The sequence below is a fragment of the Lipotes vexillifer genome, unplaced genomic scaffold, assembly GCF_000442215.2.
Source record: "Lipotes vexillifer unplaced genomic scaffold, Lipotes_vexillifer_v1.1 scaffold1129, whole genome shotgun sequence".
Taxonomy (NCBI): Eukaryota; Metazoa; Chordata; class Mammalia; order Artiodactyla; family Lipotidae; genus Lipotes; species Lipotes vexillifer.
Window position 1 is genome coordinate 2,499,432 of NW_006789022.1, and position 26,704 is coordinate 2,526,135.

The window sequence follows — 26,704 nt, forward strand, 5'->3', positions numbered from 1 at the left end:
TATCTCAAGGAGTTTATCTTCAAAATTTCCTCTAAAAAAAAAAAGAAAACACACCAGGAAGTAAGGTTAAAAAGAACCATACACATGGCATATACACATCTGACATCAATGAAAATAACCTGAAATAGGGTGGATACAACTAAAACACAAATCTCAAAATTAGTATTTTAACATGTCCCAAACAAACCAAAAAGCCTGGTACAAAAGGCCTGCTATGTTTCTTAAAACCAAGACCTTGGGGAAATGGAGAGACTGATGGTTCAGAACTGAGTGGGCTCAACACCAACAACAGGGTGACCTGCGGGTCTCGGGCAGCGCCTCCCCACCCAGCCAGAGCCCCCAGCAGCCCTTGGGAAGTGGCACAGGCTGCTGGACAAGCAGGGCCCAACACCAAGTGCCCATCTACCAATGGGGCTCGGTGCCAGGTGTCCAACGAGGGGAGACACGCACACTTAACTCCCTTTATGTGGGATTTACGCTGGGGTCCCTTTTGGTCCCCTTGAGTGGGAGGTATCAGAAATCCATGATCTAAGACAATAATAAATATTTCATTCCGTCCTTTGACAGACAGCAGGGATCAGAGGAAAAGCTCTTCCTAAATGTGATTCTGTCATCCCATGATTCTTGGAAGGAGCCCTCCAATGCCCTTCCAGCAATGAAAACTATCCTCCTTGGGTAAAATCTCCTGGGAGTCAGCAGGGTAGGGGCAAAGGTGGGCTTATTCCAGTGTAAAGCTGCAAGGCCCTCTCCAAGGGAGTGCCACGTCCACTGCTGGCAGGTCAAGAGCAACACAGAGCACTCAGCTCAGAGGCTGTGCGCACAGGCCCGGCACAGGCGGGACCCTGGGCCAGAGGCGAGAACAGCTCCGGGGAGATGAGGGAGATGGCCGGCACAGGCAGCCTGAGTCAGGGCAGAGGGTGAGGCGTGAGCAGACGGAGGTCGGAAGGACTGACAGACCTCCTCTGGAACAACCTCACAAAGGCAGAACCTTTGAGATGCTCCCTAAGGCAGAGCTCAAGGTTGTCCAAGGGGAGGCCGTAGGTGCTTCTTCTTGGAAAAGGATTTGGTCATTTTCTTCCCTGGAAGGGGATAACGGTCTGGGGACGAGGGCAAGTCTGAGCTCTGACCCTGCACCCTCTCTATCCCAGGAGGGGAGAGGAAGCTTCTCCCGCGCCCCGCCCGCCGCAGGTGACACCAGAGAGAAGAGCAGCGTCTGGCCAGGCTGGGGAGTGCAGGAAGGGGCTGCTGCCGGCTGGGGGCTCTCCAAAGGGGGCAGTGGCGGTGGGGGGTACCCACCTTCAGAGAGCTAACAGCACCAAGATATGAGAGGAAACGGCACTAAATATGGCAGGAGCAAGGGGCCTTCTGGGGGAAGACAAGGGGCTCCCTGATGTTATTCCCCCTTGAGAGTAAGAACAGGGTTATCGAGTGGGGTGAGAGGCAGGGGGAGAAACAGTGGTGAGAGGTGACGGAGAAGAGCAGGCAGGGCTCCAGCTCTTTTCTGTGAGTAAAAATCTCGAGTCACTGCCATGAGATCAGGAGGTTAAGCTCAGGGTGCAGCCAGGTCCCAAAGCCCGGAGAAGCCACAGTCCCCACGGCAGGCCCCACTCACACCTGCTCCTGTCCTCTCGGCCCCACGCTGACAGCAATGGGGAGGGGGGGCAGCCTTTCTCCCAGAGTCGGCTGGTGCCCTGGGACGACTCCACTCTAACCGGATCCGCGAAGGCACAGCCAGCAAGAGGTCCCTCGATTCCCTGTGTCATGGCACAAGAGACCTTCCTGCGGTCTCCACTGGAGCGTCCCATCCACGAAACAGGAGTCTCTCTGAAGACTCTCTCTACGCCCAGATCTTACACTGAGCCCATTCCTCTTTGGGAACCAGCCAGACCCTGACCCAGGGCTCCAGGACTTTCATGAAGGTGGGAATAAACACTCCATTTGTCCAGCAGTGTGTGTGGCAGGGAGGGGGGCTTGTCAGGAATCCAGCTGTAGGGAAGTCGGAAAACCCACACTCAGGGCTGAGAGCCGAGTGAGAAGGCAGCCACCGAGAGAGGATGCGCCTCGTGCCCCGGCCTCCGCCGGCTCTTCTGGCAGCATCCTCTCCTCTCTGCGCCCTCCGGCACCCCGCTCTTCTAGGAGAGAGCAGGAGGGGCGGCGCGGACCACTCCTCCCCAGGGTTGGGGCTGAGGAGGCCACAGCTCTGAGGGCACCTGGCAAGCGGCTTGAAACCGGGGAGAGAACAGGCCTTGGAGAGAGCTTGGGAGTTCAGTGGCAGCAGCCACCACAGTGCCCACCCGAATGGGAGTGCTGGCTGTCCCCAAACTTGGTCCTCCGGCTCAGGATCTCATAGGAGCAGTCCTCCCCACAGCAACCGGACAGGCTTGGGGAAGAGTCGTCGATTTCAAACCTACAGGCGGGCAGGAGGGAAGGCTTGGCTACGGGCAGCTGACTGCCTCCCTCCCCAGGAGTCAGGGCTCAGGAGCAGGGCAGGGCATCAAGCCACAGGCGCTCCCACACCATCTCCCCAGTTGCCAGCCCCAAGGACCCCAGAACCGAGAGCTCAACGTCAGGACGAATGGGGCCAGGATGGGGGAAAAGACACTGGGGCAGGCAGCTGCTACCACCCAGAGGGTCCCACGCCAGGGCCCAGCTCCTTACTGCAGCGCTTCTCTGAAGAACTGGTAGGCACCATGATTGTGCTTAAATACCGTTAACATAACTTTCTTCATCTGTGTGCTGAGAAGAAAGCATAGAGAACCTTCCAGAAAGAGAAACAGGTGCTAAATCCCGCTTGCTCTCTCGTGTCTGCCTGCTGTCTCCCGTTTGCTCCTAAGAAGAATTCCTGAGACCCGACTCTAGCCTGTCTTGGGCACCCACAGCACTGCGTGCCACCCTCTGTGACAGGGCTGATCAGGCCCCCCCTGACTGGCTTCTCCTCCAGGTCCTCTCTGCACCCCATTACTCAGGCGCGGAACAGGCACTCAGAGGTGCTTGCTGCCTTGAGCCCAGTGTACAAAATCTGGAGTCATGGCAGGGCGGGGAGAAGCTTACTGAGAGGGTTCTAGACACCTTTCTTTCACAACAGTCCCGTGAGCCCTGTCCCCCACGGGGGATGCCTCAGAGGCAGCTCCCTCCAACTGAGCAGTGCACGGACGGCCCTCACCTGTTGGCCACGAGCTGCAGGATCTGTATGAGGAACTTCCCCAGGCCTTTCCGCCGCACCTTGCTCTCCAGCTGCACTTCATAGCTGGGGGAGGAAAGCAGAGTGAGCATGGGGTGGCTGCGAGGCCTGCCACAGACCCAGACGGGCATGCTGGATTTTGCCACTGGCTGGGGTGCCTCCTCCCCCCGCGCCCACCCCCAGGCCAGGGCCCCTACCAGTACAGGACTTCATCCCCGCACTCCACGTCAAACCGGAAGTGAGAAAAGGCTACGGGAACCGAACTGTTTTCCCAAGCGATGAGGTACCAGGCTCGGTCATCCGTCATTTCCTCGCGTTTCTCTCTGTCCTTCCAGCCCCACTCGCTCTGCTCATACCTGGGAGACGGGGGTGGGGGTGGGGGGCAGTTAGGACAGGGGCTCTTGAGAGGAGGGCCAGGCTCCCTGCCTGAGAGGGCGTGCTTACATGGTCTGCATATTGGTCTTGGTCAGGTCGAAGGCCCAATCCACGGTGGCCGGCTCCAGGCCAGACACTCGCTTACATTCAATGGAGACATTTAACCTGAGAAGAGGAAAAGGAGGCGTCTGGAGCCGGCTACAGGCCCGGCACCACCGGCTGCCCTGACAGCCTGACAACGAGGCCCGCCTGGTCTCAGTTAATCTACAGAGAAAAGTCGAGCCCGGACGTGACTACAGAAGGTGCCTGTGAAGGAACTAGGCCGTTCAAGCCGAGATTAACAACTGTCATCACCAGCCCACCACCCTGACCACAAGCCCCATTTCCTGCCTTCCTTGCACAGCCCTTATCAGACGCAGCACTTTGTAAACTTCTGTCCCTCTCTGCTAGCTCTTTGCTCTCTCCACCCTCTCTTCTGTAGTTTGTTATAAACACCGGAGTCCTCTGTTCCCTCAATTCCTGCCCTTAGGCATTTTCCCTGTTGCTTTCATTTGGAATCAAGTCTTCACTGGGCTCCCAGGGGAACTCTTCCTTCTTATCTACCAAACTTGCCTGCAAAAGCAGCTGGGTGACCTCAGGCCCTCAGGAAGGCTATGGCCCACATCCCCTGAGGAGTCCTGCCGGCTGCTTCCTCTGAGGACACAGTGGGTGCTCTCAGCTGATCCAACAGGGTAGATCGGGATTCACCCCGATGCTCTGTTTTCCTAAACTAACGAATGATGTAGGTGTTAAGGTATCGACCTATTATTTTTTTTTTTTTTGGCCAAGCCGCGTGGCTTGCGGGATCCTAGCTCCCCGACCAGGGACCGAACCTGGGCCGCGGCAGTGAAAGTGCCAAGTCTCAACCACCGGACCGCCGGGGAGCTCCCTCAATCTGCTATTTAGGTCTAAATGAATTAAATAAATTACAGTTAAACTCCCTGGCCAAACTGTGAAATCATATTCTCCAGGTAGTGCCACATTCTGAAAGGACTGACTCGACTCCTCAGAGGACATCACCACTGGAATCCACGGTCACCTCTGCTGTCTGGTATGTCATATGATCTGCACATGTGTGTGGCCTTGTGAATTCAGAACTTCCTGGCTCTGAACAGCCTTCCTTTCTTTCCAAGTACTGACCATGTAGTGGTCAGAAATGCCCACACACAGCACTGCAACTGTCTTAGCTATAAATTTTCTCAAGGCTGGTTTGCAAGTATAAATTCTCCACTAATCTGAGTTCCTTAAGTACATGAAAGTAGGATCACAGCCACACAAATCACACACAATACCAGGCACCAAATGAGCCCAGAGTCAGCTGGCAATGCCTGCTTCAGAGCTGGTCCATATTTCTGGAAGTCAGTGGGAATGTGGGATAGGGAACACTGAGAGAGATCACAGCAAGGAATCTCTAAACTGTGTCAAAGGACTTCCCAGAGGTTGAATGATGACAAAGCTTCTAGAGGAACCATAATGCATCTGATCACAGACAGAAAGAATAAATTAATATGATACTATGAAATTCAGACACAGCTATGAAAAGCAAATGTAGTATTACCTACTATAGTCTTTCCTTCATAATTCATGCATTTGCATTTGTCTTATCTTGTTCATTAAAATACACCAGCTGCAACTTACAGAGCTGGATATAGTTTCTGTCCTCCTTAAAACAACCTTGCAAGTTTGGCATCATCGTTCCATTTAACAGATAAAAAACGAGGCTTGAAAAATATGTTGACTTAACCAAATATAGTTAATAAGAGGCACTGTTATGATTCAGACCCATAGCAATGATTCTGTAAAATCATAGCCCCTGTTTTTCCCTCAGCCAACAGCATCTTGGGGAAGACAGATAATGCTACCTATTTTACAAACCAAAGGAACAGAAAGTGGAAGGGGGCTTTAGTCTAGATTCTGCAGTGAACTGGATTAGTAAAAAAAACAGTAGTAATAACAACTAACACTGACCTAGCCTTTCGTATGCTCCAGGCACTAACACTTTACATCTAATCCTCCTGCCAACTCCATGAGGAAGGTACCCATTTCTGATTCGAAAACTGAGACACAGAGAAGTTAAGTAATTTGTCCAGGGTCACAAAGCCAGCAAGTGGCTTTTAACAATTATACTATAGACCCAGGGAAAGAACACTGGACTGGGAATTAAAAGCTCCCCCCCCCCACGGCCAGGGAGAAACTCCATAAGATCAGACATCTCATTCAGCTTCTCGGAGCTTCGGGTTTCCCTCTGCATAAAATGAGGGAGTCGGCCTAGATGATTTCTCAAGTTTGTTTCAGCTATATGGTTCTTCGTCGGAGAGAATAACAAGTCCCACAGAGACATCAGTCTGAGATTAGGCAATCTTTGCTCATTTGCAGACTCCTTTGTCTCCCTAACTGGGGGATTTTATATCAACAGGGTACTAGCCATCTTTTCTTCTTTTTCATTAACAAAGAATGAAACAATTTGGGTCTGAGGAAGCCTACTCTGGAAAGGTGAATTCCTGAAGAGACTCAAGGAGACAAGTTAGGAATGCTGAACACTCACCCATTGCGATCATATTTCTTGAACACTGGGAAAGCCTCTAATGGGTCTCCAAGCTGCGGAGGGAAAGAACAGAGGAGTAGCACAAACGCTCGCCTAGCAGAGTCACAGGCTCCACCCGGAAGTACCATGCTGTGTGGACCCAAGTGGAGGCTCAGCTCCCAGGGCCAGGAGCGGCCCTTATATATGGACCCTCCATCTGCCTTAGCTCTGAAATCACACGTAGGAGGGAGGCTCTGGGAAGAAGGCCCAACAGGGTTTTAGCTTCACTTGACAGGGTAAGAAGAGACTTCACTGCCTAATTCTAATACCGGCCTCTGGGCATAAAACCTACTCAGCACCCACCTGACCCAAGAGAGAAGAAAGGTCCCTTGCTCCACTCACATAATTTTTTTTTTTTAATGATTTATTTTCTTCTGATTTTAGTTTTGGCTACATGCTATAAGTTTTTCTTTTTAAATTTATTATTTTTGGCTGCATTGGGTCTTTGTTGCTGCATGCAGGCTTTCTCTAGCTGTGGCGAGCCGGGAACACTCTTCGTTGCGCTGTGTGGGCTTCTCATTGTGGTGGCTTCTCTTGTTGCAGAGCACAGGCTCTAGGGTGCACGGGCTTCAGTAGTTGCGGCTTGCGGGCTCTAGAGCACAGGCTCAGTAGTTGTGGCGCATGGGCTTAGTTGCTCCGCGGCATGTGGGATCTTCCCAGACCAGGGCTCGAACTGTGCCCCCTGCACCGGCAGATGGATTCTTAACCACTGTGCCACTAGGGAAGCCCCACTCACATACTTTTGAGAGGCCCCCAACTAACCTCCCCTGGTCAAAACCCAAAATGAAAAATCATGTCCCTGCGCCACATCCTTGTAAGTGTGAATGTTTACTGAGTGCACTAAAAGAATAACAAAAACTGGGGACATGAACCGGGGCAGGAAGGGTGACCAGAATCTCTCTGGTTCCGCTGGAAAGCTGAGCCACTCCCAGCCAGACCCACCAGGTGCTCAGAATCTCAGCTACTCCTCCCCCGACTGCGGCCCCTCGAAACCAGGCTGCTGCATCCCTGGCACAACCTGTAGTACCCCATGGGCAGGCAATAAATGTTTGAAGGAAAGAATGAGAAAACTATACCACATTTTACCAGGGAGGTTTCCTCCTCAAAATGCAAAACCCTAGGAAAAATTTCTGCAGACCCTCTTCTAGTGTTAAGGAAGGAGACCCACAGAGAGAAGACGCCACTTCCACTTCAATCCACACTTCCCTGCACGCCTGGGCCAATCGCTGGCCCTCCTCGCAGCTCTCTGCCAGCCAGGCTAGTTTTCCCCAGCAGCAAGGAGGCAGCAGAGGTACGGATGCGTAGTAACACAATTCTGCCACAAGGTGGCGCCAAAAGAAATCAAATTAAAAACCAAGTTGCGGTTCAAGGAGGAAGGGACTAGGAAGGAGGGGAGAGTCACCCTGTTGGCGGCGTCCACTTTGGCACAGACAGCATCCATGGCTGCTCGCTCCTCCAACCGCTTCTGTTTCTTCTCCTTTGCTTTGCTCGACTTCCTCTGCAACAGGGAAAAGCAAAGTGGGCTGGAAGGCTGTGACCAACCAAAGACTTGACTTTGACTTTCCCTTCGGAGACCCTAAGGGTCAGTCCCCAGTCCACAGCAGAAACTCCGGATCCTGGCTGCCGGATCCTGCTTGGTAGGGTAGGAAGGACTCAAGCGCGTCCCAGTCATGAGACCTTGGGAGCGTCACTAGACTTCTCAGCTTCCCTATCAGCAAGAGTACTGACCCTTGGGACCACTGGGTCACTGTGAGGACCCAGTGAGAGCATGTGACAACACCTGAAGCAGAGCCTGGCCCCCCAGCAGCTGCCTAATATTCACTCATTCATTCCCTCCTAAGGTAGGAAAAAGTAAGTTTAGAGACATTCAGGGCAGGTTTCAGGGAGGTGATGGCATCTGAGGTAGTGGCTGACAGCTGTTTCTAAGTATAAATTCATTCAGTAAGCCTTTTCAGTGTCTTCTGGCTTCAGAAAACAAAGATCTGGTCTGGGGGCAGCCTCTTTGGGAGCTGAGTCTCCTTTCTAAGCTAGGGCTGGGCACTCTGGCTTAAGGCGATGGAGTTGTTCCCAGAAACGGCTGCTCAGCCAAGGCCAATAAGTGGCAGACACACCGAGCACCTAGTAGCGACAGGGCAGAGTGAAGGGCCCCAAGGGGTTCACCTGGGGACAGAGGCCATACTGACACATGGTCAGCAAAGCCAAGTTGCAGGACACATAGGCAGCAGAGGAGGAGCAAAGGGACGCTGTCCTTACACAGAGAAGCAAACTGCAAACCACCCATAACTCCAAACGGAGCAGACCCTGTTTGGAGGCTCACGTGAGGTTTTCTCAAATCTAAATGGACCCTCTTACCCTCTTGTAAAAACTGGTAACACAGGGAAAAGAGCCCAAGCTCTGGGGTCCAAAAGACCTTGTCCAAAGCCTCCTTTTGCCCTTTACTCCCTTCGGGTCTTAGGACAAGACACAACCATTCTTTGAGCCTCCTTCCCTCATCTGATGAGCAGGGCCCTTAATACCTCCTTTGAAGTATTAAGCCCATGAGGGTTACTATGGCCTGTGCTCAATAAATGACACTTTTCATTCTCACTCCCAAGGAGGAGCAGAGCAACACAGGCATCCGGAGGTGCCTGCCCACCCAGGCCGAGTCCTGAAGGTACCCCAAAGGCACTGGGGAGGTGGCTCTGCTTTTTATCAACCGCACTGCCTCTTCTGCCCCCACCCCTTCTGCCCTCACTTCCCGGACCTCACTGGAGAGCGGTTTTGCCACCTCCGATCCCACAGTAGCCCTCACACTGATTGGCCCAGGAAACGGTGAGTTGAATACCCAGTTGAATAAATTCTACCCTCGGTTCCTCAAGGAATGACACTGCTTAACTCCTATTTCAAGCAACCAGAAGGCCAGAGCTCAGACACTAGGAACTCACAGGGATGTGGCTCTTCTAGGCATAGACTCGCCCAGCACCAGCTGTTTGCTATCTGCAGGCTGAGCACTGTGCAGAAAGCCGAGAGCTAGCACCCATTTCTTACCTCCCTAGAGGAACAAACAGAAGAGAATAGACTGTCTTCATAACGCTGGGATCTCGGGGCAGAACTAGCCCCTCCCTACCACAAAGAGGTTTTAGATTATCCACCTTTTTTCCTCTGGGAATCTGGGTTTCAAGACAACACTGAGAGATACACTCATCTTGCAAAACACTTTCACCAACATTATCTGGTTCAATTCTCAGGGCAGAAACCATCACCTCCCTTTACACAAGAAACTGAGGCTCAAAGGGCTGGCGCGACTCGTTCGAAGTTCCCCAGAGAGTAAGAGGCAGAGGGGAGACTCAACCCCAGGGCTGGGTGCAGATTCAGTGTTTGTCCCACCAGCCACTCTGCCTCCCTCCGGGAGAGCCTACACCAGCATCCATGGCCTTCTCAGCTCCACCAAGGTAAGGTCAAGACAAGACCTCAGGAGCCTCAAGGCAGCCACTTGGTGATTCACTTCTCATTACCCTCTGGCTCGGTAACAGCTGACGTGACATGCCCGCACAGCGCCACCCAAGACCCTACATCCACACTGAGGTAGGGGTAAGGGACAGGGAAACTTGAGACGGAAGGTCGCCAGGGCTGTGCAATGGGGCAGAAAGAATATGAGCTTTGGCACCAAACAGGCCAGGCCACTGTTCCTCCTGCCACCTCCCGTGTGTGAGAGGAACTCCACCTCCAGGAAAATGGGAACACAACTGCTGGCCTCACAGAACAGCCAAGGACAGGTCAGAAGCCAGCACACAATCCCAGTCGGTGCCAGCTGCCTGCCTCCACCCTGCACGTTAGCTCTATGGCACAGAACTGAGGGATCAGAGGTGCTGGAAGGAAAGAGTAACTCCCAGGACCCCGAAAGCACTGAAGTGTAGGTTCCCTCCATAGCATCTCATTTGTAAGCACCAGAAGCAATTCCTAAGCACAAGCAGCAGGAGGGCCAAGCCCGGGCCTCCAGGAGATTCATGGGCTCATTCATGCAGGGGAACAGGTGAGCCAGGCAACTCTCAGTGACGCTTGGGGCCACCATGGCCAGAGACTGCAGATAATGAAAGAGCCCCTTAAGCGCTTCGCTGCCTGCACACGGGGTATGAGGCAGGCTGCGGCAGGCGGAGCCAGACAGGCAGGGGCCCTCCCTCAAACCCAGCACAGGCTAGGAAAAGTAGTCTCCTACTGTTCCAATTAGCTTTGTCCTGCCTTGTGGAGGTAAGACTGTCCTGCAGGGACACAGGAAAATTCTCCTAATTAAAATGGGAAATAAGCACAGTGAACAGTAAAGCTCATTGTGGTTAAGTGTCTTTCCCAAGGGAGCTTTATATAATAAAAAGTGTGGGATTTTGAGTCAAGAAACCCACATTTGATTCTCAGCTCTTCCACTTAATAGCTGTGTGACTTTGAGCAAGTTATTTACTCTCTCTCCAACAAGTTACTCAGTGTCTCTGAACCTCAATTTCCACATCCATAAAATAGGGCTAACAATGCCTATACCTCACAGGACTGTTGTAAGGACAAAATGATACAATGTACTAGATATAAAAATTTCTTACTGTAAGGACTTCTGTTTACAAGGACCTACTAACGATAAAAACTCTGCTAGTGCTTTAATAAAGATGATTTATTTGAATCTTTGCAATAACTCAGCAAGGAATGCCTGCCGACTTCTTTGATGAGGAAACAGGCCCAGAGAGATTAGATAACTTTCAGGGTCACAGAGCCCGTGAACAGGATTCTCAAAGAGGTCTTCTGGCCCCCCTCTCCCTCCACTCCCACCAGACTGTACACTCCATGAGGTAGAGGAAGGTCACATCTGCTTCACTTGCTGACGTATACCCAGTGCTCAGCAAACAGCAGGTATGCAGTTCATACCTGTGGAATGAATCCTCCAAGATTCAAATCCAGGTCTGAACCCCAAAGTCCATGCTCCTTCCACTACATCAGTTAAATGTGTATGACACTTGTTGTTACAAAGTGTGGTATAAATGTTGTTTTCACATGCAGCTGTCAAACTCTTCCCCTTGCTATTCCTATCAAGGTAGTACCTCTCTCTCTTTTTTTTTTTTTTTTTTTGGCCGCACCTCATGGCTTGTGGAATCTTAGTTCCCTGACCAGGGATTGAACCCGCACCATCGGCAGTGAGAGCATGGAGTCCTAACCACTGGACCACCAGGGAATTCCCTCAAAGGAGTATCTCTTTGACTGCTAGTCATAATAGTAGTTCCATGACTGCCAGGGGTCACACATAGAAATTAAAAAACAAAAAACGCCCAGATGCGGGCAGGAGGCACCTTCCAGAAAAAGGATTGGCAACCCTTAGGTTTTCAGTATCAATGCCTCCATCCCACAAAGAATCCAGAATCCAGGGAAAAAACCCTCAGTTTTTGGCAAAGGGAGACAGAGCTCTAAATTCTAATTCCTAAAACACGTGTGGCAGCAAGGGTGAAAGAACTTTGAACAGTGCTCCAGCTGATGCCACTCTCTCAGCCTGTGGTCAGGCTGTCAAATGGAGCAGGGCCCTCTTCTGGAGGGTAATCATTAGGAACCATGACGCTCCTGACACTGAGGTGGGGAGTCCACAGCCCTCACCCATAAGGAATGAGTGTGATGAGAGGGTTCCAGCTCTGCTTCAGGGAGGAAAATTCAATTTCTCTTTTGCAGAGACTAGGTAGGGGCTGTTCTGAGAAACACATCTGTGAAGTATGAGTAATAAGATCAGGGCCTTAAGGAAGCAGCAAGGATCGCGGGATCTCTGAGGCCTCTGCTATTTCAACTCAACCAATGAGGAAGTGTTGAACGAGAATGGCATGTTATGCTTCTTGTTTTCTGCTCAGTCTGGAGTGGCTGATGCTGGGTGGACATTTACCAAGTAATACCAGGGACTCAGTATTTTATTTAGTTTCAGCAAGACCTGGAGTCTGGGGCCTTTCACTAAAATCTAGGTTAAATATGCCTAAGGTTTCCAGACTTGATTTTCTATACATGAAGTACCCAGTATCCAAAAGTCCTTGTTGAAACACGATGAACGTGTTTTGACATGAATTACATAAAGTGCTTTGACATGGATAAGACAACTGTTTTTGTCTGACAAGTTGATTTATTCAGTCAATAACTATTTGAGTGGAGAGGAGACAAATCTAGATTAATAATAGTAGGGACAACCCCAATGAGTTAAAAATAGCATAAATCTATTTTAGATGACTAAAGGCTGAGAATACAGGCAAAAATAACAGCCACTATTTAAGAGGCACCTATGTAGCTATTTACATCCACTATCTGATTTTATCCTCACATCTGTCCTAAAGGGGAGGTATCATCATTCTCATCACATCGATAAGGAAATTCAAATCCACAAAGGCCAGGTCACTGGCACAATATCATGCCGCTAGCCAGGGAAGGTGGGGCTGGAACTGAGGTCTCTCTGGCTCCAAAGTCAGGACTCCCTAAAGGTGGTGGAAATTTCATGTAAAAACTAAGATACATGGTACCAGGGAGGGCCAGTTGCATTTTTAGGAGAGTGACTGGTGCTACTCTAATTGGGACTTAGGAAGGTGATCTCACAGAAACATGCGAATAACTTCTGCTCAACCCTCTATCAGCACATGCCAGGAAGGGCATAAAACGCACCTCCAGGCTGCCTTGTGCAAAACAGGTGGTCACTATCCATCCCCAGCTGGGGCCATCACCAGTACTCCTCCATCGTCCCACTGCTCACCTTCTGCACAGCTTCCCCACCCAAAGCCACCTGAAGTAGGAAGACTACTAACAACCCAAGTAATAAGACCCACTTCGGTGCATCTGGGAGGCCTTGAAGGCAGGCCTCTGTCGAAAAGGAAGAGAATGTTTTTGGAGCAGGAGGAACCTGGTGGAAAGATTTCGAAAGAGACTGGGGAAACCAGCTTCGCTGAGAAGCTGAGTAGCGGGAAGCGAGCGGCCGGGGATTCGAGAGCCCTGAGTCGGGGTTTGGCGCCCAGTCACTGCCCGTGTGACCTTGGCTGGGTGCCTTCTTTTCTCTGGGCCTCGGTTCCCTCTAACCCAGTGTAGGCCTAGGATATGGGAAGCCGCGAAGCCGGTGACAGCGGGGTGATGGGTGACCCCTGGGGTCGGGGGGATACCCAGGGACCGCGCGGGGGTAGAGGGGAGGCCAAGAAGATAACACGTCCCAGAGGAAGGCAAGGGCGGGCACGACGCGAGAGGCTGGAGGCACCGGAGGGGGTGGGGCCCGGAGACGGGGCTCCCCAGGAGATTCCCGGGCTGGGCCGGGCGTCGGGACACTAGACTGGGGGAGTCGAGTCATGTGGGGGCTGGGGGTCACGTGAGGCCGGAGGGGTTCGGGGTCACGTGAGAGGGGGTTCAAGGAACAATGGGGGCGCAGGGGACGGGGTAAGCGGGGAGCCCTCCCGGCCCTCGCGTCTCCTCTCCCTCCCTCACTCACCCCCATGGCGGCAACGGCGGCGGTGGCCCTCAGCTCCTCCTTCCCACACTTGCCAGCAGGGAGGCGGCAACGGCGGCAACGGTTGCGGCAGGGACACCAGAGCGGCGGCGGTCCCCGCACTACGCATGCGCCTCGCGGGCTCCCCTTCGAGCCCTGGCGGGCACCGCGCCGGCGCAGAGCCCGAGGAGGGGACGGCGTGGGGGGGGCAGGGAAGGCGCGCAGGTGGAGAGCCGGGGAGGCGGGCGAAGGGTCTCGCACCCGAAAGAGGCGGGAGGCGAGGAGCAGCGTCGCTCTAGGAATGACGTAACCCGGGCCCGCCCCCTCCTGGTTGGCTGTGTCTGTAGCTATGGCAACGGCCGCGCCGCCCTGAGAGAAGCGCGCCGTTGGGCAGCTGGGTGGGTGGCAGCGCCGCCTCTGCGCTCTGTTCCGCTTCTCCCCCGCCCGCCTGGGTCAGCCTGCGCAGCAGCCACCTTCCCAGACAACCAAACGCGTCACGACCTCTGAAATACCAGTCCCTCCTACAACCCTCTGGCACAGGGGAAGTCTTTGGAAAATTCCCACCTTCTAGATAGTGAACTCTTGAAATTCCTTTTCTAACCAGAGTCATTCATCCTTCTTCTAACCATTCATTCGCCCTCCATTCATTCGCTCTCTCAAACACTGACTAGCACTTACACCTACGCTGTGCAGAGCCCAGGGGGCACAGAAAGGAGCGACATCCCTCCTTTGCCATCCCAGTCCAAAACTTACTGTTTAGAAGTGAGACGGGCATGTAACAACTGTTTACTGGGGAGTGGAAGGTGCTGTGAAAATGAGACATTAGGCGTCCTGAACAATATTAACTTCAGTCTATCCCAGCAGACAACTGTGACCCCCACTTGACCCGCATCAGGATCACCTGGGGAGCCTGTGCACTGTGCACACCACGGGACCTACCCTAGAATCTCCAGGGTTGGAGCCAGAGTTTTCTCTTCTAGGACCTCCCAGATGGGGTCGTACTCATGAAAATCAGAAAACCGCTGCCCAAGACAAGCTTCACAGGCTTTGTCAGGTTTTGCTCATTATCCCATCATCAGTGCTCAGCACAGTGGTGGCCCCCAAACAGCCACTCAAGCAACATTGGCAGTAACCATATGCTAGGTGCTGTTGCAGGCAGCAAATACCAAACAGAACCGGTAAAATACGTAACACGTTAGATGATATAGGTTCTATGGAGGAAATAAAGCAGGGAAGGCAGATGGGGAAAGTCAGGTTTATAGTTTTAAACTAAGATGTTCAGGGAAGGCAAACAAAAGGTGACATTTGAGTCAAGATCTGAAGGAGGTGAGGCTATCTGGGGGAAGGGCATTGCAGGCTGGGGGTACAGCTAGTGCAATACTCCCCAGCAGGTGCATGACTGGAATGTTTGAAGAACTACACGTAGCACAATGTGGCTGGAGCAGAGTGGGCCGGTGGGAGAACAATGGGAGGTGAAATCAGACAAGTCAGGAGAGAATCATTTAGGGCTTGTATGTTTCAAAAGACTTTGGGGCTTCCCTGGTGGCGCAGTGGTTGAGAGTCCGCCTGCCGATGCAGGGGACACGGGTTCAAGCCCTGGTCGGGGAAGATCCCACATGCTGCGGAGCGGCTGGGCCCGTGAGCCATGGCCGCTGAGCCTGTGCGTCCGGAGCCTGTGCTCCGCAACAGGAGAGGCCACAACAGTGAGAGGCCCGCATACCGCAAAAAAAAAAAAGAAAAAAAAAAAGAATCTGCCTGCCAATGCAGGGGACACGGGTTCAAGCCCTGGTCGGGGAAGATCCCACATGCCATAGAGCAACTAAGCCCGCGTGCCACAAATACTGAAGCCCACACGCCACAATTACTGAAGCCCGCATGCCTAGAGCCCGTGCTCTGCAACAAGAGAAGCCACCGCAATGAGAAGCCTGCGCACTGCAACAAAGACCCAACACAGCCAAAATAAATAAATAAATTTATTTAAAAAAAAAAAACTTTGGCCAGGACTAGAGCAAGCTGGGATGCCATTAGAGAGTTTGGAAGGAGTATTAGGAATGGCTTGTGTGCTCATAGGACCCCCTGGCTGCTGGGTTGAGAAAAGAGTGTAGGGGCAAGGTCAAGGGAGAGGCAGTGCAGAGGCCACCGCTATAATCCAGGCGAGAGTGATGGTGCTTGCAGCGGCTGGATGGCAGCGGAGGTGGGAGAAAGGTTCAGGATGTGGATGCGTGTTGAAGGTAGAGCCAGTAGGACGTGCCTATGGACTGGATGTGGGGTGTGAGGGAAAGACAGAAGGCAAGGAGGGCACCAAAGGTTCTGGCCTGTGCACCTCAGATGCTGAGATGAGGACTCAGGAGCAGGCTGGGGACAATTAGGGGTATGAGGGAGACCAGGAACTCAACCATGGACATGTTGAATTTGAAGTCCTATTAGACATCTTCCCCCAATTAAATCTATGAAAGCCTCTTCATACTTCCACCAACTTACATTCGCTGAGCACCTACTATGTGGTTAAGAAAGTATGGTTTGGGGGCTTCCCTGGTGGTCCAGTGGTTAAGACTCCATGTTTCCACTGCAGGGGGTGTGGGTTCGATCCCTGGTCGGGGAACTAAGATCCCACATGCCGTTGGGTGTGGCAAAAAAAAAAAAAAAAGAGGAAGTATGGTTTGGAGGCAGATGCTGGGTTTGTTTCCCAGCTCCATCAGTTACTGTAAACTCTGTGACCTTGGGAAAATTACTTAATCTTTCTGGGCTTCAGTATCCTCACCTACAAAATGGAGCCACACCGAGCAGCATGAGGGATCTCAGTTCCCCAACCAGGGATCAAACCCATGCCCCCTGCAGTGGAAGTGCGAAGTCTTAACCCCTGGACCACCAGGCAAGTCCCTTGAGATGTCTCTTTAGATCTTCACATGGAGATGTGGAGTAATCAGAGTCTGGAACTCAGTGGAGAGGTTCAGGCTGGAGTTACAAATTTCAGCGCAATCAGGTCTGGATGGTATTTAAAGCTGGATGAGACTGGGTGAGACCGTGGAGGGAATGTAGGTAGACTAGAATGAATGACTCTTTGGCCTACATCCCATTCCTGGGTCAGAAAATCTGGTGGCTAGCACGCCGGGGGCCAGAAGAGGGAGCTAAGGGCGGGAGGAGGGTGGCCAAGGTAGAAAGAGGGGGCTTCTGAGCTTGCCCTTGAAGGAGGAGGAGGAGGAGGAGGAGGAGGCAAACAGATCCCAGGGGAGGAAATGGTATTTGCCAGCCAAGGAAGCATGAAGGGGTGGGGCAAGGGGATTCACAGAGGGAGGAGGGGCAAAGTGCAATTCCCCACCCTATTTTGGCTTCTCTTGTCTCCTCACCCACATTGAACTTCATGGTCAGCTGTTTCAGGGAACAGATGCCCGCCACTGTGATGCCCTGCACCCTGTCTCTTCCGCCACTCCTCACTCTCGGGTCCATCCTCCCCAGGCTGCAGGAATTTGCTGGACACCAGACAAGGCCCGGGAGGTGAGCCCAGTAGGCCCTTGGGGAGGTGACATCACCTAGGCCCCCGAGAGGCCTGAGAAGGCCCAATGCCCTATTCCTGCCCCACAGCAGTGTCCTACTCCCTGGGGGCTGCCCCCAGTTCTGGGCTCTTTCCTGCTCAGGGCTTCCGTGGTCTCATGGGGTGGGGGAGAGAGCCTGCTTTGGAGTCACTCCGGCCTGGGTTTAAATGTCCTTTGTGCTACTTCTGTCCTTTGTGACTTTAGTCAAGGTGCCTCGAGTTTCCTTATTTATAAAGTGAGACCACCAACAGCAGTCATCTTCATCAGCGGCATCATCTTCTAGGCGAGGTGGTGAGAATTCATGAGATTAAATGAGATGAGGGAATTCCCCGGTGGTCCAGTGGTTAAGACTCCGTGCTCCCAATGCAGGTAGCCCAGGTTCGACTCATGGTCAGGAAACTAGATCCCACATGCATGCCGCAACTAAGAGCCTGCATGCTGCAACTAAAGATTCCACATGCTGCAACAAAGATCCCATGTGCCGCAACTAAGACCCGGCACAGCCAAATAAACAAATATTTTAACATAAATAAATAAATGAGATGATGTTGCAAGGCACCGGGCAGGAAAGGAACCCCCTCCCTGGGACAAAAGTACATCTCCCCACCCCTACACACACCCCACCCCACCCCCTTCACCACCCTCCCTCCCTTCTCTGCCAAACCTCTGCCCCTAGCGACCAGGCTGTGGTCTAGGCCGGACTCATTAGCTACGCCCTCCAGCTCCTGTGCATGCAGGGAACGCAGGCTACCTTCTCCACCCTCCTCTGACCTCTCAGGATGGGGACACTGTCTCCCCTCTCTCCCAGGCCCTGCACCCCTCCCACCTCCTTCCTGGACTCCCCTTCCTTCCAAGACAGCCGCTCCCCCAAACCCCATGCTTCACCTTCCTCAGTCCACAGCTCTCAACCGCTCCGGACTATTTATTCACTCACATGCTCAGCGGAGGCCTGGGGGCTGCCTTACACTGTAGTCTTCTGTGCTGGGGAACAGCCTTGGGAGATAGCCCTGCCCAGCAGGTGGCCTGTCACGGCACTCACAGCACAGTGGGGGATGGATGGGCAGATTTTGCACCCTGTGATCAGCTGGCCAAGGAGAGTCCTTCCATTTCCCAAAAAGAAGAAAAGACAAAAAGACCAGAAAAGAATCTGAATGCACTCCACCCTCCCCTACCTGCCACCTGCAGAGCTGCTGAGACTCCTCCCCTCAGGGTCCTTCCCTTCGGTCACCCCGCCCTCCCCCAGCCTTCCTCAACCCTGCTCTCCTGCTCTCCACCTCGCTCCACCCAAAAACCTTTGGAGAAAGCGGTCTTCCCTGTCTTTACCTCCTCCTCGCTTCTGACGCTGCCTGCTCTCAAGCCGCTGCAGCCTCGCTTCTGTTCCCAGTGCCCCACGGAAGGCTCCCCCGAGGCCTCCAGCAGCCTTGCTACCTGCAAGGGACACGTCTCAGTCCTGATCCTTCGGGGCCTCCCTGCCACATCTGGCCTGTTCTTCTCTCCCCCTTCCTTGAAACACTCTTTTTCTTTGGCACTTGTGACCCCATACGTTGCCCTTTTTCTAAAATGCACATCTGGTGGGCCAGTTAAAGCCCTCGGAGGCTGCAGGCTCTGTTCAGGGTTAGGGACTGCATGTTCGGTGTTGCCCGCTTGGCAAGGGCCCCATCTCCCCACCTTTGGAAACTCTTTTTTCTCCTCACCCCTGGGGTCCCAGCTTAGATGCAGGAAGCCTCCTCTCACTCCCCTCACTCCTGCTGGCCCGGGCGCACTCCCTGGGTCTCCTGATGCCTTGTTCTCCCCCTGTTGCACCCTGCCATCTCCCCCACAAGACTGTAGGCTTCCTTCAGTTGAAGGCTCTTCTCTCCCCCGCTGCTGTTAGCGTTGCTAGTTACAATACACAATACGGGGGCAAACTGAAACTCACCATGCATCTGAAATTCAGATTTCACTGGGTGTTCGTGTTTTTGTGTGCTAAATCTGGCAGCCTGAACTTCTGAACTCCCGGGACCCAGCTCAGTGCCTGATATAGAGCAGGTGCTCAGGAGATGTTCATTGAAGGAATAACGGTGCAGTGGTGGTACCAGCCACCGGTGCTGTGGGGCACAAAGGAGAGGTAGCAGGCTCCCTAGAGGAGGTGACACCCGAGCCAAAGCAGATGGAGATACTAGGTCATGGCATCAACCAGCCCCTCCATGGGGATGCCTCCTGTAGTGGGTTGAATAGTGTCCCTAAGTCCAACCCCTGGTACCTGTGAATGTGACCTTATTTGGAAATAGGATCTTTTCAGATGTAATTAAGTTAAAGATCTCAGGATGAAATCATCCTGGATTCAGGGTTGGCTTCTAAATCCAAGGACCAGCGTTCTTATAACAGAAAACAGAGGAAGAGTTGAGCCGCACATCCAGGGGGAAGATGGCCATATGAAGACAGAAGCAGAGATTGGAGGGAAGCAGCTGCAAGCCAAGGAATGCCAAGGGTTTCTGGGAGTCTTCAGAAGCTAGAAGAGAGGCACTGAATGGAAGCTGTCTCAGAGCCTCTAAAAGGAACCAACCCAGCCAATACCTTGATTTGGACTTCTAGCCCAAATTAATTGCTGTTGCTTTAAGCCATTCAGTTTGTGGTAACTTGTTATGGCAGCCCTCGGACACTAATACACTCCCAAGGCTCCATCTTTCCCAAGTTCAATGCGTAAGACTCTTCCTGCATGACCCTTTGCCCCGTAATCTCTTCTGGTACCAGATCTCTTATCCGGCCTGCGGTAGCCAGCCACCCAAATGGCCCCAGTGACTTTCTGGTATTCATGCCCTTACATAGTCCCCTCCAACACTGAGTAGGGCTGACGTATGTGACAATAAAGTACTTCTGAAGTGACAGGGTGTGATTCCCAAGGTCAGGTTATCAAAACTTAAGACCAAGCTTGTGCCTTGGTCTCTTACATTGCTCCCTCTGGGGAAAGCCAGCCGCTATGCTGTCAGGATGCGCAAGCAGCACCATGGAGGTGAGGAACTGAGGCTTCTCACCAACAGCCAGTCTCCACTTGCTGGCCAAGTGAGTGAGCCACCTTAGAAGATGATTGTCCCACACTAGTCAAACCTTCAGAGGACTGAAGCCCAGCCAACATCTTGGTAGCAACCCCACGGGAGACCCTGAGTCACAACCACCCAGTGAAGTCACTCCTGAGATTCTGACTCCCAGAAGCTTTGGGTCTTTTGTTACACAGCACTACTGTGGCATAACTAATACAAGGCAGTTAAACGTCATACTTGTTACTCTCAACTTCAAGGTCCACAGGCCCCACCCTTGGCATTAGAAGGCAACAACTGGTGGCTGGATTTAACAGTGACAGCCGGCCTCATCAGCCTCAGGGCTGGTTAGGAGGCCAGGTAATCATCTAGTCTATCCCTCCTTGACAGCCAAGGACACCAAGGCCAGAGAGGGGCCCAAAGGTAGGAAGAGGGTGAGATGTCCTGACCTGGAGGCCCACAGCATCTTCAGGTCTTGGTCCAGGTAAGTCGTGCCCAATCTGAACACACACAGCCCTGAGCCCAGAGGCTGTTTCCCCATGTAGCAGTTTTGCAGGGCTGCTGTAACAAGGCACCCCAGGCTGGGTGGCTTAAACAACAGAAGTTTATTGTCTCACAGTTCTTGAGGCCAGAAGTCCAAAGTCAAGGTGTTGGCAAGGTTGGTTCCTTCTGAGGGCTGTGTGAGGAGCTGTCCCAGACCTCTCTCCCTGGCTTGTAAATGGCTGTCCTCATGATCACAAGCTGTTCCCCATATATGGCTATCTGTTCCAAATTTCCCATCGTTATAAGGACACCAGTCAAACTGGACGAGGGCCCACCTATTGACCTCACTTTGATTATCTCTGTAAAGATCCTATCTCCGGGGCTTCCCTGGTGGTGCAGTGGTTGAGAGTCCGCCTGCCGATGCAGGGGACACGGGTTCGTGCCCCGGCCCAGGAGGATCCAACATGCCTCGGAGAGGCTGGGCCCGTGAGCCATGACCACTGAGCCTGCACGTCCGGAGCCTGTGCAACTTAGCTCTAACCAATGATTTTCCTGGGACCGAAAAAAAAAAAAAAAAAAAAAAGTCCTTTGGGTTTAGAGATGACAGCCACTAGTGACCTCGGCAAGAGTAGTCTCCGTGGAGTGGCGGAGGGGACACAGCACGTCAGTGGGTTGCAGAGTGAGTGGGAGGTGAGAACAAGGATGAAGGGGTGCGAACAACTCTTTTAAGAAGCCCAGCTTTATCTTTATTTTGATTTTTTATTATTTTTAAATTTTTATTTATTTATTTTGCGGTACGCAGGCCTCTCACTGTTGTGGCCTCTCCCGTTGCGGAGCATAGGCTCTGGACGCGCAGGCTCAGCGGCCATGGCCCATGGGCCCAGCCGCTCCGCGGCATGTGGGATTTTCCCGGACCAGGGCACAAACCTGTGTCCCTTGCATCGGCAGGCGGACTCCCAACCACTGCGCCACCAGGGAAGCCCTATCTTTATTTTTTAATTTTGTTGTTGGCTGCACTCTGCGGCTTGAAGGATCTTAGTTCCCCGACCGGGGATTGAACCCATGCCCCCTGCAGTGAAAGTCCAGAGTCCTAACCACTGGGCCACGAGGGAATTCCCTAAGAAGACTAGCTTTAAAAAAAAAAAGAGAGAGAGAGAGATTGAGAGCAAAGGTAGCACTAGCTTTCAGTAGCTGTAGCTGAAAGGAGTAGCTAAAGGTGAAACTTGGGATGGAGGAAGGGGTGTGTGTGTGTGTGTGTGTGTGTGTGTGTGTGTGTGTGTGTGTCTCACTGAGAGATGCAGAGCCTGGGCGGGAGGTTGGCCTTGAAGGGGCAAGGTACACCTACAACTGGAGGTGGGAGGGAAGGAGTGAATCTCTGGGTGCAGGGGCAGGCCTTAGAGGGGGTTCCTCCCAGAGGCCTCTATTCTCTCTGGAAGCGGAAGGCAAGGTCACGGGCTAAGAGCCATGCAGCAGATGGGGTGGTGGAGGAGGAGTATGAGGGGGGCAGGTTGGGGGAAGCAGGAAGGGTGATTGTAGTCAAGCCAGGAACCCTGGATGTGCCCTGTCACAGCAGAGCTGACTAGCAGAAGCCAGCAGTCCCAAGGGACTGGCCAGGTATGGGGCATGCAAATAGGTGGGCCGGGCCAGGGTCTGCAGGGTGGATGGGGTATTCTGGGGCACCAGGTAGGGCTCAGCAAGTAGCCAGCAGACCTGTTCAGCTGGATCAGATACAGGCTAGAAAGGCCTTGAGTACTGGGCTGGGAGAGGAGAAGCTCCAACTTTGCCTGGAAGGCAACAGTGAACCATGGAAGGTTATTGAGCAGGAGTGAGACCTGATCAAAGCAGTATTTGAGAATCTGTATCCAGCTATGTTTGTGTGATGGGTTGGCGAGATCAGACCGAAGGCAGGAACCTGAAGCGGTAGACAAGTCAGAGGGAGGTTGTCAAGTGTCAAATGTCTCAGAGGAAGAGCTTTTAGCTCCAGAGGCCAGAACCAGGAGCTGGTGGCAATGGCCTTCAGCTGGTCCACAGATCATGGGCAACCTCACAGAGAAGTGAAGGGTGGTTCTCTAGCCCAGCTAGGGGCGTTCAGGAGGGGACCCCTGCTTCAAAAGGAAACCAGCATTGATGGAGACTCCAATTACATTCCATGTGAGATGATGTTGGATCCTCCCAACAATCAGATGAGGTCAGCGTTATTGTTCCCTTTGAGAGATGGAGGGACTAAGCCTCGGAGAGGCCAAGTAACTCACCTCAGGCCACACAGCAAGCAAGAAGCAGAGCCAGGACTCACTCCAGGTCTGAGCTCCCTGGCCTGCAGTGCTCCTGCACTCTCCCTGCAGTTCCCCTCTCCTCTGCCATTTCTCTAGGGGTTTCCGCCCCACCCGACTTTGTTCTGGGAGGTTCTGGGTGGCTCTGGGCCCAGGAGACGTGCTGGGGATTGGATCTAAAGCTCAGTTGGCCCCAGATGATCTTGACTGCATGCGCTTGCCCCAGGAGAATGGGGTCCTCAGAGTGCCGTGCTCAGACTCCCTGGGAGGACATTTGCGGCCAAGCCTAGGTGGGACCCCTTGGTCCACGCTGTCACCACTAGAGGGCGCCAGCTATTGCCCAGGTGAGCGTGAGGGGAGGTTCCTTTCCTGGCTTCCGGAGAAACAGAGGGGGCTCCCAGGTCTGGAAGCTGCCCCCTCATGGCTCCAGGGAGCCCCTGTCACCTTCTCGCGTCTCTCTGCTAAGGTGTCCCTGACCCTTCTGCCTTAGTTCCTGCTTCGCTCAGGGAGTCAGCTTTCGTCAGCGTGGGTGACAGGAAGCCTGGGGTCTCCTTACTGACCCGCCTGCTTCTGCTCTGCCCGCCCCCAGCGCCACTCACAGATGTGCTGGCCTGGGCTCCTTAATGCCCCCCCCCTCACGTGGCCACAGTGCTGAGGCGATACCAAGCACCGGATCGTCACCGCTGTCACCTTCTCTCAGCCTCTTCACAGCCCCTGGTGGGAGGGTGGCCCAGTTCGGGAGATTACTAACTGGGCCCAGGAGGGCAGTGCCCTGGGCCACACAGCCTGCCAGTGAGCCCCAGGGGCCTGGGAGGAATTGAAGTCCTCTCTGGGCAGGCTGAGGGCGTGAGGGCCCTGGAGGGAGCGCCCCCATACTCCTTTCACACTGTAGCCCCCCTTCTCCATTTCTCCAGCTTCATCTCCCCCTGGCCTCCAGTCCGACTCACCGGCTGCTCAGCCAGGTTTCTCCTTAGATCCTGCCACCTTCCCTCCCCCACCCAAGGGCCCGCCTGCCTGCCACCCTCCCCAAGCTGAGCCCCTTGGCTCTGGCCACTGAGGGCCTGGCCAGGGTCCCAGGCACCACACCACAGCGGCCAGCCTTGCCTGGCCAGAGCTCAGGACAGTCCCAGTCTGTCTGGCAGGGCTACGGGTTCAGGATTGGCTGGAGCTGCCCCCGCCTTTGGGAGGAGGGAGAGGGGAGGCTGGTGGCTTGTTCAAGGTCACCCTCCTTTTCTCTCCCAGCATCCCTGTTCGACCTTCGTCCCCTCTGCCTCACCTAGAGGAGTCAGGAGGCAGGATGCCCAACACGCAGAGGACAGAGGAGCCCAGCGAAGAGGAAGGCTTTTGGGGCTTCTGGCATTTATTTATTCAGCAAATTTTGAGTGCCTCCTATATGCCAGGCACTGAGAACACAGCAATGAACACAGTGGACCCAGTCCCTGCCATGCCTCCCAGCAGGGAGACAGTCGAGAAATAAACAATCACACAAATAACGTAAACTGGTGTCCCCAGCAGTGTGGCAAAGGCTCTGAGCACCTTGGTCTGGCTTCCCGGGGGATCTCAGGGGTGAGAAGCCCTGTCTGGCCCAGGGGTGGGGTGGGGGGGAGTCGGGGGCGGGAGGAAGGCTTCAGACACAGCTAGGGGCGTTGGCTTTGGGGAGGCCTGTGCGGGGGCTCGGCCAAGCCTCAGTTTCCTCAACTGGAAAACGCAGGAAGTAAATGTGCCCGGGTCACGGGGTTGCTGCCCCGAGGCCGGCAGCCCCCCAAAAGCAGGCACTGGCATCCTCCCTGAGGAAGGCCGAGGGGGAGCTCCTCAGTGAGGACGGCGGGGAGGGCACTCCCGGAGGCTGGCAGTAGCTCACAAAGCTCAGAGGTGGCCTCAGGGAGGTGAGGGACCCCAGTACCAGTGCTGTACTACTGAGCTTCCCTGGCCCCTCTGCCTAAGGCCGGAGGGGAGGGGCTGGTCCCTGGCTGCCTCCTTTCTCTCCCCTCCCACGCCTCCTGTTCTGGGCCACGTGGCACCTCGGTGCCCCTGGCCTGGGGGAGAATGATTTCCGACCTGGGGCTGGGGGAGCGAGGGAAAAGTGGGTGGCACGTGGGGTACCGCTGAGACCAGGTCCTGTGGCGCACCGGGTCCATCCCGCCCCACAGCCCCAGGGCAGGGAGGGGGTGCTGTCTCTTTAAGAGCCTTCAGGCTGCTGGGAGCAGATGGCCAGGCCGGCCGGGGCCCCTTGTCCTTTGTGTGGCTTTGCACAAAAGAGGGGGCCAGCTGGGGAGGGGGCGGCTGCAGCAGGTGGGAGGGTGGGGCCTTGCCCCTCCCCCTCCTAACCCTGCGCCGCTGCCCCTTGGGGAGGAGGTTGCTCACTAGGAATGTGCCTCCTCTCTCTCCCTGGACACTGTGGACCCGAGTCATCCCCAAATTCCTAGGATACCCCTCCCATGTCGCGTCCCACCTCCTAGGCGGAAGCCTCATCACACCAGGGCCTAGGGACTCCCCCCCTCCTCTCTACGCCAAGGAATAAGCCTCCCCTCCCTGCCCCCTCCTCCAGAGCAGAATCTTCCTCTGGCCCTGAGCTCCAGGCCCTAGGGAGAAGTGAGAACAGAATTAGGTTCTTATTGGGGGGAGGGGTGCTAAGGAAGGAGGGACGCCTGGGGCTGGGGGTACCTGGGGGCAGCCCAGGAGGAGGGAGCCCAGAATAAGCATGATGCTGAGGCCTGGGGGTGGGGTGAGGTGCTGGGCCCTGGACCCTAAGCATGAGGATGGAAAAGTGGCAAGGGGGAAAGGGGGGACCCAGCTGAGGCCCTGCCTCAAGAGGGGCTGGTGTGGGCAAAATGGAAGACTCCATCATAGGAGAGGGCTGTCAGCAGCGATGGCTGCCTGCCAGGCAGGAGGGGACAGAGATGAGAGGCTCCCTGAAGACTGGAGGTTCTGGGGGCAGGGTGGCTACTCAGAAGGAGTAAGGCTGCGGAGGCTCTTTTCCATTTGTAGCAGAGCCCTTAGCTCAGACCTGCCCTTGGCCCACTCGTTCTCCTCTATCCAGACCTCCCCACCCTGGGGCTTGGTGCCCAATCCATGATTTAAGTGGAGGAAAAAGGCCCCATAGCTCTGACCGGAGGTGTGGCGGGCAACGTGGCTGCCGGCTGGGTGGCCCCAGTGTGGCCCCATGTGGCCCGACAGCACCGCAGCCGGGTGGGGTTGTGCCTGACTTTGCCCGGCCGCCCGCAGGAGCCCCCAGGACCAGGAGGCCCCAGCCGGGTCGTGGCCCGACCGCAGGACCCCGGCCGGCTGGCCGCAGGCAGCGGGTGGGGGCGGGGATCCATCCCTGGCTGGGCCCTGGGTTGCTTCTAAATTTAGGAATCTGATTACTGAGTGGCCGAGGAAGGGAAGGGAGAGGAGGGTGCGAGCGCAAGCTCGGCTCAGTCTGGGCACAGCGGGGCGTGCCCGGGTGGAGGTGTGTCTAGAAGTCTGGGGCTCGGGTGGGAGGGGCGACGGGTGGGAGGGGGCTTCGGCCTGTGTGCGCGGCAGCACGTGCCTGCGGCGGCGGGGACGGGCACCCGCGCAGCTTGTCGCCGGTGTGTGTGTGTGCTGGCTCTTTGTGTGCCTGGCAGGGTGGCTGGGTCTGGCTTTGAAAGTCTCTGCCCACCCCCCTCCCCCATCTCCGTCTGTGCCGCTCTACCCGCTTCCCGGTCTGTCACTCTGCCCGTGCTCGTCCTGGGGGAGGGGGATGCTGCTCCCAGCTGGGGTGACAGTGAACCCAGTAGGGAGGACACCCAGC

The 26,704-nt window shown here is 54.4% G+C and overlaps 1 protein-coding gene across 2 annotated transcripts; it reads right to left on the bottom strand.

Moving 5' to 3' along the window:
* Window positions 1–2,180: 2,180 nt before the first annotated feature.
* On the bottom strand, window positions 2,181–7,671 carry NAA40 (N-alpha-acetyltransferase 40, NatD catalytic subunit). 2 transcript variants are annotated; one of them, XM_007462089.1, is made up of 7 exons: window positions 7,582–7,671; window positions 6,141–6,193; window positions 3,626–3,721; window positions 3,379–3,537; window positions 3,164–3,247; window positions 2,659–2,736; window positions 2,259–2,407 (listed from the first exon to the last, which is right to left on the bottom strand). In XM_007462089.1, exons 1-7 carry the CDS (start codon window positions 7,618–7,620, stop codon window positions 2,266–2,268), a joined length of 651 nt encoding a protein of 216 aa, XP_007462151.1. In that variant the 5' UTR covers window positions 7,621–7,671; the 3' UTR covers window positions 2,259–2,265. The 2 variants fall into 2 exon arrangements, with proteins under 2 accessions (XP_007462152.1, XP_007462151.1); XM_007462090.1 differs by lacking the exon at window positions 6,141–6,193 and having other exon boundaries at window positions 2,181–2,407.
* Window positions 7,672–26,704: the final 19,033 nt, after the last annotated feature.